At 32.4% G+C, this 17569-nt stretch overlaps 1 protein-coding gene across 1 annotated transcript in view; it reads left to right on the top strand.

Annotated features, from left to right (window-relative positions):
- LOC149483016 (D-beta-hydroxybutyrate dehydrogenase, mitochondrial) overlaps positions 1-17569 on the top strand; it is a 58621-nt gene that overhangs the window by 38441 nt on the left and 2611 nt on the right. Inside the window, exons 6-7 of the mRNA XM_089703122.1 lie at positions 7581-7768; positions 12367-12540. Of these exons, the coding sequence (XP_089559248.1) occupies positions 7581-7768; positions 12367-12540 (362 nt within the window). The remainder of the gene's footprint in view (positions 1-7580; positions 7769-12366; positions 12541-17569) is intronic.

Here is a 17569-nt window from a genome sequence, read left to right as displayed (position 1 = left end):
AATAAAGTAATAGACATAAATTATATTAATCCTCGTTTGGATTTATTACTTAGATTTTAACATTTATTTTAATAAATATACTTACTCATGTATCTGCCAAGTAACGGACGGATTAATTGAGCATGCAAGACTACATGCGATTATAATAATATCCTCTATTGAGAATGTAACAATTAATGGTGAATAACTAATCCATCTTCGTCAAACGCTAGTAAGCCTGTCGCTGCATTGAACTATGGAACTTCCTAGAGTTAATAAGGCGGAATATACACTTGCGTACTGAACTATGTTAGGAGAGACAACTCCTGTAGACTAATAGTTGAGAAATTCGAAACTTGTCTCTTGTGTTTGTTTTATAGCAAGTATTATCTTTTGAAAGTTAAGAAAATAACTTCGGTGTAATGTTAAATGACATTAATTCGTCGTGTTTAAAATAAGATTAAATGCTATTATGGTCTGGGAGCCAGCAGCAGATTTTATGACCAAGTTCCTCTCAAGCGGTAATTTGTAAAATGCATCAAAGTATAGTATTATGAAGCCTCGTGAACGTCAGCTGGAGCTCGGTTGGGGGGATGAGCGGCTGTAGCCTCCCACGCACGTAGGAAAAAAAAATATATTCAGTCATTTCCTCTCAGCTAAAAATTTGTCAAATTGTAGCTAACCCAATATCTCAACGAAAAAAAATAATCAGCTGGTTACAACGTGGTGTATTGTACGTCAGCTGGTGTCTCGAACATGAAAAAAGAACAATTATTTTCCGTGATTTCCTCTCAAACAAAAATTTACCTGATGATAGCTTATATGTAACTGTGGATAAATATATAAGTCAGCTGGCTGTATCTTGGTGGAAAAACCGTCAGCTGATACTTTGAAAGTTATTACATAGGAGTTAGACAGAAACATCTATTGCCAATTTATATGCATCAGCTGACTAGGTTTTCCTCAACTTATTGCTAGCTGATTTTTTTTATTTATCGCATCAGTATATTAACAATCAGCTCACAAATTTTCATCTGAGAGGAAATGACGTATCTTTCATTATTCGACATTGCGCTTCAATATAAGAGTTAAGTTGAAATAAACATTCAGTATCAATATTTTTGAAACGAATAAGTATGTAATCAAATAATTTTATATATTTAAATAATTAAATAATCAATTAGCAATAAATGAACTAGTTACTCGATAAATAATATTTATTATATAAACTTGATAAAAAATGATAATGAGAACAATATGATTTATTCGTTTTCGCTCTGGCTTGAGTCACTTTCCTCTCTTTCCGATTCATTATCAGAGTCGTTATATACCAACGATGTAAGTTTTGCAGGACGTCAACATAAAGTCAGATTGAAATAATTTCTCGTAAATGTTAATAAATGTTAAATGAAGAGTTTGTTTGCCATATGTACGGATTTAATCGTCTAAAAAAGATCAATGATTAACGTAGTTATTTTTATTTAATACTTTTTAGTGTATTTTTCAACACGAATCCAACGAGCCCAAACTCGATACCTAAAGTTGAGTCAATATATTACCGAGTTCCTATGGCCACCTTCCGATTCCATCATCAAATCAGCTCTATATCATGATAATGTTTCATCGCTATCCAATTTACATACGTATACAAAATTTCAGCTCAATCGGTTACCAGGAAGTGAATCAACTTTACTTGCTTCATTTCAATTAAGTCATCGAGATTAGACAAAAATGCTCATAAAATAAAAACTACTGGGCCTATCCGAATAAATCCGAATCCAAATTTTTATGGGACCAATTCGACACCATTCCGCATCAAACAAAAAAAAAAAGAATCACGTCAATCGTTTCAGAAACCTCGGAGTAATCGGTGAACATACATAAAAAAACATACCGGCCGAATTGATAACCTCCTCCTTTTTTTTGAAGTCAGTTAAAAAAACAGCTAGCAATAAGTTGAGGAAAACCTAGTCAGCTGATGCATATAAATTGGCAATAGATGCTTCTGTCTAACTCCTATGTAATAACTTTCAAAGTATCAGCTGACGGTTTTTCCACCAAGATACAGCCAGCTGACTTATATATTTATCCACAGTTACATATAAGCTATCATCAGGTAAATTTTTGTTTGAGAGGAAATCACGGAAAATAATTGTTCTTTTTTCATGTTCGAGACACCAGCTGACGTACAATACACCACGTTGTAACCAGCTGATTATTTTTTTTCGTTGAGATATTGGGTTAGCTACAATTTGACAAATTTTTAGCTGAGAGGAAATGAATGAATGTATTTTTTTTTCCTGCGTGCGTGGGAGGCTACAACCGCTCACCCCCCCAACCGAGCGCCAGCTGACGTTCACGAGGCTTTATAATACTATACTCTGATGCTTCTGACGAATTATCTCTTGAGAGGAAATAATGAACCCAATTTGCACCTGGCTCCCTAACCATTACGTTTTACCATTCAAAAAATTAATTTAATATGACATAGCAAAGTGAAATCTCTACTATGTTCACGCCCATCTTAAGCCTTATATCCACTTGAGCATGCTCAGGCGAATGAGCGGCTCATTTGGCCGAGCCGCTCAAGTGGAGACGCCTGAGCACGCGCGGCCCGAGCATGCTCAGGCGTCTCCACTAGAGCGGCTCGGCCAAATGAGCCGCTCATTCGCCTGAGCATGCTCAAGTGGATATAAGGCTTAAGCGTACACATATAGCGTGCAATTCTGAATATGTGCTAAACTGGTTTTATCTGCATTTAATTCAAAAGTGACTTAAGTATAAAATAAAAGATATCTCTGAAAGTCAACCATTAAGCATGACAGTGAGCTCAAAAGTTTAAGCGGACAAGCAGTTGAACAGAAGCAAATAAATATTTTTACTAATTGGGGTGCTTAAAATGTTTTTGCCAACAGAAATAATGTTATATTCTGATAGCTGCGTTTATACTGCGATGTATTCGCTCGAAAGTAATGAACCTAATAAAACATAATCACTGTGAAAGCTTACATGACGCAATGGAATTTACGCTACCTAATTGTCTTGGGAATTCAGCCATAGAATAGACACATTCTTATGGACATACCTCAATGCGTATACCTACGTATAACAATAATATTAACAATAAATTGCTTAAGTAACAGATAACATCGTTTAACAAGTGCAATTTTGCCCGTCGGCATCTAATATGTACAAGAAAAAAGTATAAAACGATTTTTATTGTTAGAAAAATATACCTAGCCTCTAAAAATAAAGTATAAAATATTCAGCACACATAACAATTATGTACTGGAAAAAATAGTTCGTACTTTTGTAAAAACTTCACGGTTTGTTGTTTCAAGAATTTCCAGGAGGTTGAATGAAAGCAACGTTTAACTCAACCGGGTCAGGAATATATTTAAACTCCTGTCAGGAATATATTTAAACACTAATTTCCGAACCGAATATTCGACCGAAATATTTGTTTGTAAAAATTTATAATAGCTGCTATAATTTAATATATATATAATGTTAATGGGATCTAGTGTTGTGTAATATAAAATTGTTTATTGTAATTTATAATATATTTGCATGCTCAATTAAGAGCCAGAATGTTTAAGAGCCTATGTAATATGTATCTACCTAACATCTTTGTAAATCTACATTCTGCAAATAAAGAAATTTGAATTTGAATTTGAATTTGAATTCTGTTAACCCGCTGGCTTAATTACTATAAGTGTTTTTGCCGATAAGGCTGTTCCGCTAAACTTTTTGTATCTAGCAGTACGTGAATTAAATGAAATGAATTAATTTGGCACAAACTTGATAAGCCTAAGCTTAAAGTATGATATGATCAACACAATTCGCTTGTAGCAGTAGTAAATAATACTGAAAGTGTATAAAATTTGAATGAAAAGTTTTTAATCTTGTTATGAACGTTAAGTTGGGGAGAGTGGTAGGGATCTGTGTGATCATGTGGATGTTTGGATGATGTTTATACTAAACTAGCGGTCCGCCCCGGCTTCGCCCGTGGTACATGTTTACGTTTTCTCTCCATAAGAACCATCCTCGTACTTCAAGGAATATAATAAAAAAAGAATTATCGAAATCGGTTCAGCCGTTCTCAAGTTATGCGCTTACCAACACATTTTGCGATTCATTTTTATATTATAAGATTAACATTTTTTAGCCGCTACACAAAAACGTAGTCGCGGACTTCAGCTTATTAATTACAATATATAATAAATTGTAAGACATAATGATATAAATTATACGGTGAAAAGACAAGAGAAAAAAATACCTCGTGCTTAGATAGACTGTAGACACCAGAAGATACTAAATTTTCCACGCATTTAATGTTGAGCTTAGACTACGTGCGGGTAAGATTAATGAGGTCCGAGCATAACCCAATCTGAAAGAAAATGTTCTAATAATGATTCCTAATTTTCTTCTTGTAAAAGATAAAGGTTATATTGACTGGCCCGTTGGCTTGGTTGGTAGTGGCCCTGTCTTCCAAGCCAGAGGTCGTGGGTTCGATTCCCACCCGGGGCAAATATTTGTGTGATGAACATAGATGTTTGCGCTGTGTCTGGGTGTTAATTATCTATATAAGTATTTATTTAAAATTATATATGTTAAAATTATTTATCAGCCATCTGGTTTCCATAACACAAGCGGAAGCTTAGTATGGGATCAGATCGTGCCGTGTGTGAAAATTGTCCCGAAATATTTATTTATTTATTTATATAGATAGGGATTTAGTTTATCACAAATACTAGACTTTTCTTCGTACTGCGACAGTCGTTTAATTAAATATTTGCTTCTTTAAAATTTTATTATATATGAATAATTAATAAAATTTCATAAAAAGCAATCCAGATATTCAGGCGTGAATCGGCAGTTTCTTTCGCGTTTTTAACTTCAACTTAAGTAGTTCTGTACCCAACAAAAGCCAACAAACAAAGGAATATGGCTTACAATATGTATATTACTGTATGTTACATATTCCATATTATTTGTATCGATTTCTTAACATCTCATATAAGCCAATATTTCAATTTTTATACCCACATTCTCAATTTAGCATAGTTTTGAAATGAATAGACGGAATTTGGCATTTTGCCGAAACGAAGTATTTGGCTGGCTGAATATTATTACGGCTTTTTAAATAATATTAAAGCGCGAATTTTTAGTAAGGTCTATGCCGACGTATTTATTGTAGAAGAATTTAAAATACTTGGAAATATGTATACGAATCTTACTTACTCTTATCCTTTAGTACTAAATCCTTTCTTACGTTTATCGCATTGAAACGTCGTCTACATTTACCCTTTTATCTCGTCTAGGCCGCAATGGCCTCAATTTTCTTTGGAGTTGAGATTCTTGTGCCTTATTGCAAATATTTTAGGTCGTTATCTTTTTACGATAAAAAGTTTAAATTACCCATAAACTGTTTCATACTACGATCAATATTCAATATACAAGATGCTGCAGATAATGAGATTCAAATATAAATAAAATAATTTATATTCTTCCTTTCACGCTTCGATGTACATATAGGTAATAACGTTACATATTTTTTCAACGGAAATAATATCGTGAAATATATTATTTATCCGATTGGAAGGTTCGAACGGAAGCTAGTAAAATGATAATATAAACCAATTTTCTCAACATCAGATTTTGCCGGCTAGATTATTTGAAATATTATTTTAGTTTATTTCATAACATCCTAAGCGTAATGTAGAGCCTTCTTCGATAAATAGGCTATATAACACCGAAAAATCAAATCGGACCAATAGTTCCAAAGATTAGCGCGTTCAAACAAACAAACTCTTCAGCTTTATAATATACTTGTACCTATAGATCTTAAGAACCTACAAATTATTATAAGTGAAAATAAACCTAGTACCTATGTAAATGAATAATAAAAATTCAGTGTAACATTAAAGTTTTATTCAGGGATTTACACTATTCAGTATTCTTATACAGATTACACTATTACATATTGCTATTTTATAAAAAATGTGCTCATATTGTGAGTTGAGGTTAATTAAACGTGTTAATTCAGATCTGGGCTAACTTTTTAATAAGCAGCGAGCAGCTGAAGTCTGAAAGTTTGGAAGTTGGAAATTAAAAATTTCTGCTTATGTTGCTCGTATGAGTATTTTATTTTTTTGTGATGATACGTAACATCGTATCATATTTTTGTCAAAATGTTATAATATAATTTATGACTACAATATGACTTTACATTCTATAATGTTTTTCTAACCATTCTTTTTCAGATTAAAAGTACATATTTGAGATTAAATTAAATTTAAAGAAAATTGTTTACTTTACCGAAATATTTAAAAGCAGATAGGTATACCTATCTATATTATCAAGTTCAACCCAAGGCTCTATATTCCACTTATTAATTTGAAAAGTTTTTCCTTGTAGATGAGCTGAATGCTACACCCCAGCCCATCGAGTGATTGTCAAATAATACTGAAAGTTTCAAACGAGAAGGATAATAATTCTATTATCCTTCTCGTCGTAATTACTTAGACTTTTAACTTTTAGATTAAAATTTCATACCATTGTAATTTTGAAATAGCTCATTAAGGATTCTCCTAAAATATTAATGTAGTTATTTATGTAAAATTTCCTAAATGTTATCAACATGTAATGTACCGAACACTTAATTTTCCTGCCAGGCAAAATATGAAGCTATACAGTATACATATTTAATTTCGTGTAGGCTTTAATTACGTTAAATATTAACTAATGAGATATTTTCCGAGTTCACATTGTTCTATTTATCTGTAACAATGAAATCTTGACATTTCCTTTAAAACATTTGCAAGAATTAGAAGTCTCATTACTCTTTGTCTCAGCTATTACTTTGTTTCCAGCAACTTACTATAATTTTATGTCAGACTCATTTTACTGGACGTATTATATTCAAGCTAAGTAAGCGGATAATTGCAATAAGTTCCTTATGGAAACAGTAAATTAAGTTACATGACCTGGAACAGCTTTTTAAATATAGGTACACTGTTCAGAGCACTTCATATTGGTATTGATTTCAGAAATAATAGGAAAGAAAGATTGAATTGATAGAAAATTCTTGCATGGGAAGAAAGGTCGGCCTTTAGACTTAAAAATTGCGAAAGAGCTTTAATGAACTCTGATCTACTACTACTGCCATTTAGTAATATAAAAATGTTTCATCGCAATAATTTTCGATTCATGATTTAAGTATACGCAATGTAAATTTATTAAATAATTGCAATTAATCAAATTGTCTCTGTTATCTCAAAATTGTACCTATGTGATTAATGAAATAAAATCGCTTGAGTATTTTTTTAATTTTATGTTCGATGACATGTAACATCGGCCAATCCCACAGCCCCACTGGCGACCTAAACTTATATGCAGTGGGATCAAATATGGGCTAATATGCATATGATCGTCGACTAAAGTTTGCCTGGAAGTGATCGCTGCTTTAGCGATAAGGCCGCCTTTTTGTACGTGTTTGTTTGTATGTGTTTTTTTCGTATTGTTTCCTTGTTTTGGTGCAAATAAAGTATTTTCATTCATTCATTCATTCAATCATATTTCTTATGTACACTGTACAGGCCCAGCTCGCCTCGTCCAAGTGATGCTACCGCTCGTACGCAGAGCGCGCGGACGTGTGGTGCTCGCATCGTCCATCCTGACGCACGTGGCGGCGCCGGTGCGCGGCGTGCACGCGGCGTCGCTGGCCGCGCTCGACGCGATGGCGGCGTGCCTGCGCAGGGAGCTGAAGCCGCGCGGTGTTGATGTGGTGAGTATATAGTAGCGCGTGTGTTAAACAGGGGCCGTATTATGAGTTCCTGACTGGCAAATTCATATAATGATCGCAATAACCAGCCATGGTTAATTATGGTATTTAATGAATTTGCCAGTCAGTTCAATTCACGGCGTAAACTGTCTGGAAAGAGTTCATAATACGGCCCTTGTAGTGATTCGTGACGCACGTGGCAGCGCTGGTGCACGGCGTCACTGGCCGCGGCTATATTATAATACAAACTTTGCAACCTAACCCACTAATTTCTGAAATAAAACCTTTCCTTTCTCAGGTTTCAAACTATTTTTATTAACTAATTTCAACCAAATCGGCTCATTATTTCAGGCGTGAAAAAAAGACAGTCAGGTAAACAAACAAACAGATATAAATATAATCCAATAAATACTGTATCTAACCACATTTTTATATTATACTGATTCAGGTAAGATAATGTTAAATATGTATGAAATCCCTTTTCCTTTATAAGGTATGCATCACGTCTATCTCATGATATCAGGCACTTAGGCGAAACACGTTTCAGGCCTTTTAAAAAGTTCTTACGGCCCCAAAATCATCTAATTATTTAATTTTTATAATAAAAGGTACATAAATCTTCGTTTCTCGTTCTTTCCAAAATTAAGGCAGCTTATAATCTAGTAACAGTGTAAAATAATGAGAAATCATAAGGATATCATCTTGTTCATACATCCTTCCTGGCGAAAGATGCAGGACCCGTGGGATTATAAAGAAAAATTACTTTATGTCTTGAAAAATTACTATCATAAAACATAAAGCATTGATAAATTGTATCCCTTATATAAAATTATAATGTTAATATTCAAAGAGTACCAAATTAGGTATGTGTTTTCGACTTTGACCGTTAACCCCTTGGTACCCTGAAGCGTACGTTACATAAAGTTTAATAATGAAGACTTATGTTGCAAATAATCTGTGTTATAGGTAACTTTGTGGGTCGCACACGTAATGGGTTAACCTCGTTACAAGCACTATCGGGAAGAATTTTAGACGAAACTAATGAGCGTCTTGCACCTAAACCAAATTTATACCGCGAACGAAGTTCCGACTCAATTAATGGTACAAATTCGATTAGAAAACTTCGTAAATTACGTTCCCTTGAATAGCTCGTTCCTTTTCATTATGAAAGAGGTTTGTAGTGTTTGCTTTCATTAGAATTAATCCAGATACGATTACCTATTCATCTCTTTTATACTGACTTCAGACTAATTTTATGACCGCTTCTTGATTTTTTTTTTTCAGTTATCATTGGCGATCGTCGTCTATTCAAATGATTCATTTATATTCTTTTGACGCGTTATATTCGCTTCTTTTATACATTCTTTATTACGTGTATAGTGTATACAGTTATCTATACATATTATTAACTACCTATAAATATGTTAGAAATTACTGATTTAGATTTAACAATAATCTTCTTATATATAAAATTCTCGTGTCACAATGTTAGTCTGCATACTCCTCCGAAACGGGTGGACCGATTGTCATGAAATTTTCTGTGCATATCGGGTAAGTCTGAGAATCGGCCAACATCTATTTTTCATATGTACCACGGGCGAAGCCGGGGCGGACCGCTAGTATGTTTATATTAAATGCATTCATAACTACAATTTTATCGCTTAACTGAATCTATTTTATGTGCATTGTGCATTACGCTGTTCTAGAATAATGCACGCTAAAAAATATAAATCAATAGAAATATGCCGAATAAATAAATTGCAAACGAGGCATAAATCATGGATTGGCTCTCGTGCATTTATGAGAAAAGCGAGAGGCAATCTAAGGCATATCTACGAGTGACCGAGCTTTAGCAATTTCATTACTGTTCAACCGATAGAACTACAAAAAGAAAGTCTAAACTTTATCACACATTCAATAAATCATATTTCTCTTTGATATAGATAACTTTTGATATCACGACTGTTTATCCTGTATTTATTATTCACTTTCAAAATAACATCAAAAGCAGTATAATTAGGTGCTTTCGTCATTTGTATTTCACACAGATGAAATACAAATGACTACTTAATTTAGTAATAAATATGTAACATTATAACGCTCGATCCGGCTGCATTATCTTGTAACTAGGTTAAGTCTAGTTCTAATGAGAGGCATATTAAAAGTTTAATGTCCCTACTTGGTATCAAGTTCGCGACTTATATTTAGAGCGCCCTCATTTTGAGAATGGTTAAATTATTAAAAATTAATTCTTTTAGCAGGATTTCTTGCGTGGTAGAATAGAAATTTTTAATTATATAACTACATGTAATCGTAAGATTGGTGGTTGGTTCAGAAATTTGATGTCAATGAGGAGGCTTCGATGCAAGATCATGTTAATAATTAAATAATTTTAACTTGTGTCTTACGCAAATTAGTGTAAAATTAGTGTAAAAAGCAACGTAGAATTTCAAAGCACAAATAGATAGAATCGAAATGGTTTGGGGATTATGAATAATTTTTCGTTTATAAGTCAGATAGAGTCAGATAAGTAAAAGTTTAGAGAAGTTAAATCTGTAAAATATTTTATCGGTTACATTTTTAAAAAGCCTTTTTCTAAGTGGTTCCCTTGAAGTTGCTATTTAAATAATAAATGTATAAACGGTCTTAAATACTGCTTGGTTTGGTAAAATCTATCTCTTATTTTAAAGTTACGTTCTAGTTTAAAGTATCCTTGACTTTGTCTAGGATAATAGCTATTTTGAGGTCATTTCAAATTTCTCTCTAACTTTAGGTATTGTGATCAATAACAAAAAGCTTTCTAAGCTTCAATGCTCCTATAATTTATTTTGATCATGACAAGCATATTCTCGTCTTAAATATAAAAATTGTTATGAAAACTATCGCTTTGTGATGAACATTAACAAAGCAAAAACCTGGTTTCAAATATAATTAATCTCATTAAGAGGAACAGATAGTTATTTAACGTATAAGTAACTGAATACGATAAGTGACACAAATATTGGATTTTATTTTCGTAAATTATATTAATACTATTATTTTAATAAAATAAATTATAATAAATAAAATAAATTATATTATTTTAATTCGGTTTCCTTTATAACAAAGCAATGTAAATAACTGAATTTTATTTAACGAAGGTGTGGTTTGCTCGAAGCAGAAACGCATAAAATGATCAAATTATTCGCAAAATTAATTAATACGCTTTGAAGTTGTTATTTCTGTAAACAGTATACTGTAAATGATATTCGTGTGTAATATTATGGCTCATATAATTTGACATGTATTCAAAGTATGAACTTCACTGGACTGGCTTGGAAAATGTAATTTATTTAATGTGTGCATGTCAAGTGGATAAATAAATTTTGTGTATATGGTGACTTAGCAAAGACTTTGTTCTTTGATATCCTCCATCTTTAAGAAAGTTAGATATTATTCAGAATATCAAAGCGTTTCAGCTGACATCAAAAGCTGTCTGGAATTCTAATTTGTGTCGCGAACGAAGCCTTGAGCATAGCTTTTACATGTAATTTAAACTATGTAAAGCAATAACAACTTGGATAATTAGCTATTCTTATATACCTACTTAATAGTAATTTTTGGGTGGGCTAATTAATAACAATATGGTTGATAAATTAATTAAATTTTCATGATCATTCATCACTCAAACATAACGTTTGATATGCGACATAAATTCACGTATAAATAAATATTTTGATAAAAACCATTTTAGCGTTGATTCTTAAAATAACGTCACAGTTCTCGAAGCAATAGCGCTACGTTCAGTATAGTACATATATATAGATATGTACTTAATTAAGTCTGAAAATAATATCTTTCTAACAAGGTACCAAGCACTTGTAAAGAAAATCAAAGGCATATTATATTGTGTACGCCTGTCCTCTTATTGTATTTGTATTCATTTAACATAGCGAAAGATACTTATTTCTTTCATTTTTAAGATAAGCCTAATTGGTACAGTGGTTGTGTTCCTTTCGCGTTGAAAACTTAAAAAGAATAGAATAGAATAGAATAGAATAGAAACACATTTATTCCCAAAAAATGATACAGTACATTAAAATATTACAGACGACACTTATAACTAAAAAAAAAAGTATAACATTACATGTAGACTTAATAATATTATATTATATCTGTATCACCTCAGGGAAAGGGATTACTGACTCAGCATAAATGTTATAGCTGAGGCTGTAACGCTGTTATTCTGTCAGCACCATATTAAATAAAGAGTCGAGTGACTGTAAAGAGTATTCTAATTTTAATGTAGCGATTACGGACTAAATTATTATGGTATAAATTTATATATAATAAAGTATTATTTCGCTTATGGTGTACAATAAAGAATTTATTTATTCATTTTTATTTATTTATTATATAAAACCATTCCTACCATTACAGTTTACCCAATGCGATAGGGAGGTCAAATTTACAATACAATTTATTCATTAATACAAAAAAAAAATATTACATTAATTAAGATTATAAAATACAACCGCTACAATTATGTTTGATACTCTAGTCAAATATTATAATGTTTATTCATTTCATGTAATTGTTTATTCATTTCATTCATTCAATAGGTGGTAGTAGCAGCGGGCGAGTATACGACGGGCAGCGCGTGGCTCAACGAAGAGAAGCTTCTGGAACAAGCGCGCGACATGTGGAAGCGGCTGAGTGACGAACAGAAGGGCGCGTATGGAGAGGACTACTTCGAGCAAGCGCTGCGGAGCTTGGAGAAGTATACGAAGAATGCGGTAAGTAGATCATTAGGGAATTCTGTAAAAAAAAAGACGTGTGGCACTCGGGGACTGCCGCGGTAAAGCTATTGCATCACAGACATTCTTGACATGTCTGTGTATTGCATGATATGCCTTCAAGCCACACCTCCGTGTCCGTCGGATTGGGGAGCGTGAGGTTTTTTCGTTACGGAATTTCTGGATTCGGTCCCCGCGCTCAAGGCCCGCGATAGAAGCTATGCAATATCTTAAAAAACATATATTGTAATCCCGTTAATTATGATAGTTTTGGAAAGTATACCAAGAATAAGTATATGAGTAAGCAATAGTTGGAAAATAATGGTACGAACGAAAAATCTTGACTGTGTGAAAAATTGTAAGTTTAATCTATAAATGGTAATTGTTATTCCAATATCTATTTAGCTACCCCACTTCAAGCTATTAAAAATAGGTGTGTTTCGTGTTCCAAACAGTTAAGTATGGAGAGCATAACTGTGGAACACTGTTTTTGTTGTAACAACTGTTTTGAACAATTGTCTGTACACATAAATTACTCTCATACGCACATGTTAATCTACTACTAGTTTTTCCCCGCGGTTTTACACGCATACGCTTGTTATTATGTAGCTTATAGACTCTATCTTCCAGTGAAATAATTTATCTAGTCGGACCCGTGGTTCCAAACAAACAAACTCTTTATAATATTAGTATAGATACATACTTTAGAATTCCATTGAATTCCGAAATGTCTGGCATTAAGGCGCGATATCTTGAGAAGTAAAGGAATGCAATATGAGGAACGTGTAAAGGTCGGAAAGGTAAAATTCTAAAACTTCGCCGATCAAGGGAGCGGTACGAAAAGGTCAAATAGTTTCATAAATTTTTCTTACGATTCTTAAAGTAAAATTCTAGTTATCTATATACATAGTATATATGTAGTATATAATATAATATTATAAAGCTGATGAATTTGTTTGTTTCTTTGAACGCGCTCATCTCAGGATCTACAGGTCCGATTTGGTGGAAAAAATTCTTTCGGTGACTTGTTAGGTAGCCTATTTATCGAGGAAAGCTATAGGCTATAATATATTATCAACACGCTAAGACTAAGAGGAGCGGAGCACTGCGCGTAAAACCGCAGGGCACAGCTAATATAAATATGAATATCATGTAATAGATGAACGACACTACACATCGTTAAACATTTCGTAAGGTACAGACAAAAATATTTCCTTTAAAATAAGAAAAAATATTTATAACCGCTGTTTATTTTTTTTAATAAACCTTATCCGTAAATAAAATTGAAATAGTGCAATGGGCTTTTAGTTATCTAATAAACTTCTTTGAGCTAAAGTACGTGTCCAGAGATGGTTCGAATAACAAACGAGTTTATGTTGAAATGCGTTGGAAAACTGTGCACCTTTTAGCACTTTTTCCTTTGATAATAATTATTTTACAAAAAAATCTACTGTCATTATATATTTGCAGTCATTAAATGAAACTTAATTGAGTGTTTTTCTTCCGTAAAGTTCAAACGAATAGTCCGAAATTATTGAAATCAGGGTTCATCTTTAAAGTTTAGAATTAAAGCTGGATATTTTTTATTTACAACTAGCGGTCCGCCCCGGCTTCGCCCGTGGTACATATTTCGCAATAAAAGGTAGCCTATGTTCTTTCTCAGGGTCTAAAGATTGTCTGTGCCAAATTTCATCAAAATCGGTCCAGTAGTTTATGCGTGAAAACCATACATACATACATACATACATACATAATTACAAACCTTTCCTCTTTATAATATTAGTATAGATTTAAATGTCCAGAATACCCAATGGAAAAACAACCAGACTATGACAGAAGACGAGAAATAAATAGTTTCACAAAAAGCTCTTTACGAAGGTAAATGAATGCAAAACTGCACTTGTATGCCGTCTAATGTAAAGTGGACTTTGAATTTTAAGTAAGCTTTGCCAAAATTAGCAAAATTTGAAACCTATGTATGTATAAAGTTGATATTGAAAAAGGTATTCACATTTTGATATACATTTCTGTACCTACCGCGTTTGATGAAAATAGTCTTTCAGAAAGTATAAAATAAACTAACTCTACATTAAAAATATTAGACGTTTGTGCAAGATGCGCGTTTAAAACAGAATTATGCATTATATTATACTAGCAGTGCTCCGCGGTTTCACCCGCATTGCTCCGCTCCTGTTAGTCTTAGCGTGATGATATATAGCTTATAGCCTTCCTCAATAAATGGGCTATTAAACACCGAAAGAATTTTTCAAATCGGACGAGTAGTTCCTGAGAATAGCGCGTTCAAACAAACAAACTCTTCAGCTATATAATATTAGTATAGATTTTATAGTAGTACAACGTGTGATATAAATTTTGTTAAATTATAGAAATTTGTTATTCAGTTTGAAATGTGACAACAAGTACCATAATTCCTTACTGCATTTCAAATCAACATACAAAACCGCTTCTCTCTCAGACTCTCTTAAGACGTCTTAATGATGCAATTAAAGAACTGCATAGACAGATTGTCACATATATGACCTAAAATAGAAGTGAGAATAGCAGTTCAAAAACAAAGCGACATGTGGAAACGAGTGAAAGGGCCATATCACACCCACTTGGGGCTCGTTGAGGATTCTCGAGACACAACTAAGACGTTGAGAGCCGTAAACTAGGCTACAGTTTGTAACTGAGGAAATTACATTTTGATCTATACGCGCTTAGACCACTACGCTCGGTTGCACCGTACATTGTTGTGATTTAATTAAAAACGGCTGTAAATTTTGAATCTTGTTTGTTTTGTGATTAATGTATTCGGAAATGTTTGAATTATTCGTAAATACACTGCGATGTTGAACATGTTTATATTATGCGCAAAACGTGTATATTTTAATCGAATATTTATTTTTATTGTATTGTCCAATTACAAATTTTATAATATTATTCTCGGTAAGAGAACAAAAATCGTTGTCTACGTTCTAAAAACTTTTCTATTCATAAATCTTTTCAATTGATTTTAATGAAAGTTTCCAAATTACAATGAATCAACATTCACAGAAAAGAAAAAAATTTATCTAAATGAATAAATCTATTCTTCATTGTTGTACCGTGATTTGTGTATAAATAAAACGCAATAAATATTTTAATCTCTAGTGCTTTTAATATCAAGAAAGCTGCATTCAAATCAGTGACAACGAGGATTTCTTTTCCGTCGCACCAAGATAAAAACTGTCCTAGTAATCAATTAATCTGACTTTTAATAAGAGTGAGAATTTACAGCGTTCATCATTTTTTGCATTTAAGTTGCTGTAAAATGTTACATTTAGTATTTTCTTTGCCAGACTATTTTCGTAAAGAGGATACTTGAACCTACATGAAAATAAATAAAATAAATATTTATTTAGCTCGCAAAATACAGAATTTACGTTTCTCTTAGCGTCAGTGGAAATGAAATTAAATATAGTTCTAAATACTAAATAATCTGTTTGAACCATTGAGCTAGCTACATTTTGGAAACCACGAGTGACGCTTTACCAATAACCGCTTAATTATGCATTCCATTACGATCAAACAGAAAACTAACCTAATTAATAAGTTATTATTTACATTTCAATTAAGCGTTTATAATTTCGGTATCCAGTTACAACATCAATTAAATTTTTAACGAGCATATTGATTTAGTACTGTAAATAATGATTACAATGTTATTTAATACATGTTTTTTTATCTCATTTGTCTTTTCACAAAACCGTGTACTTTAAACGAGTTTCTTGTTTAAACTCATTGTGCATCTTTATAATTTGGGTCAACCAGATCTAAACCACGCGAGGCAAATGCAGTCGTGTCTTAGTTTTTTGGTTACATAACGTATTACATGCACATCTCTCTACACAGTTTTTGTTGTCAGCTTATGAAGAACTGCATTCTATACGAAGTGACTTGTCGGAACTTACAGTTGCACAAAACATACAATAGTGCAAGCTTTTCAAATGTGTTTCATTCCCGTGTAAATGCTAACGCTATATGTATGGCCTGATTAAAAGGCTTAATGCGAGATATAGTTACGTTTTTATTACTTGCACTTTTAAATGTGTGCACAAAATAGCACGGCATAAAATTTGTATTTTTATTTGCATGAAAACTTATTCAACATGATAGCATTATAAATTTGTAAGCTCAGTATATAGTGAGAGATATAAAAGTATTTTAGCACACGCTACATGTTTTGCATTTATGGGAAGGTTCTGTAAATGTCTTTACGTATTCCCTAAGCATACTTACAAGTTGCAATCTAAAGATCCATATAACAGCTTGACTTTAAAGGAATTCTCTTTCGCTAAAGCACTAATGATCAAACATATTACAGTAGCATAGTAATTAAAGCTTTGATCTTCTGAAGCGGAAAATTGCTTTTCATCGTTTCACCTTGATTTATAAATCATCAAACGAAGCGATTTTAACACTGCAATTTTGATACTTATGTAGGTATGTATGGAATATTTCCAACACTCTGCAGTGCTGTTTAGAATTCAGCCTTTAGAAGCGGCTTTCAATCAGATTAAAATCTAACACGTACTCTATCTAGCCAGTTGTTGCGAAGATTTTATCTATCAATTAGTATTATCACGTATTGCACTTAATACTATGTACAGACCGTTTGCTTAAGACATTTGGTTATATACCTTGCATAATACATAACATTTTTTTATAAAAGTATTAGGTATATACTAAGTTTTAATTAATGGTCAAATAGTTTACTCCTTCAATGCAATTAAAAACCATCATAAAGATATAGATGTTAATTTTAAAGAACAATTTATTATCAACCAACAATACATCATATTTTGTTAGTATGAACATTTTACACACACAAATATACTCTATGTTAGTGACACATGACACTTACAGTAAAGCTGTAATTAATTTAGAATGTTACGTTGTTTTTATAAGGATGGTTTAGCTTTAGGTTAAGCTTTATTTTGTTTGAATAAACCATTATAATATTTAATAATTAACGTGTAGTTTAAGC

This window comes from Colias philodice, chromosome 14 (assembly GCF_061535455.1).
Source record: "Colias philodice isolate Cphi_HAF_F1 chromosome 14, ilColPhil1 Martin Lab GWU primary, whole genome shotgun sequence".
NCBI classification, from domain to species: domain Eukaryota; kingdom Metazoa; phylum Arthropoda; class Insecta; order Lepidoptera; family Pieridae; genus Colias; species Colias philodice.
This window is presented reverse-complemented; position numbering and strand designations above follow the sequence as displayed.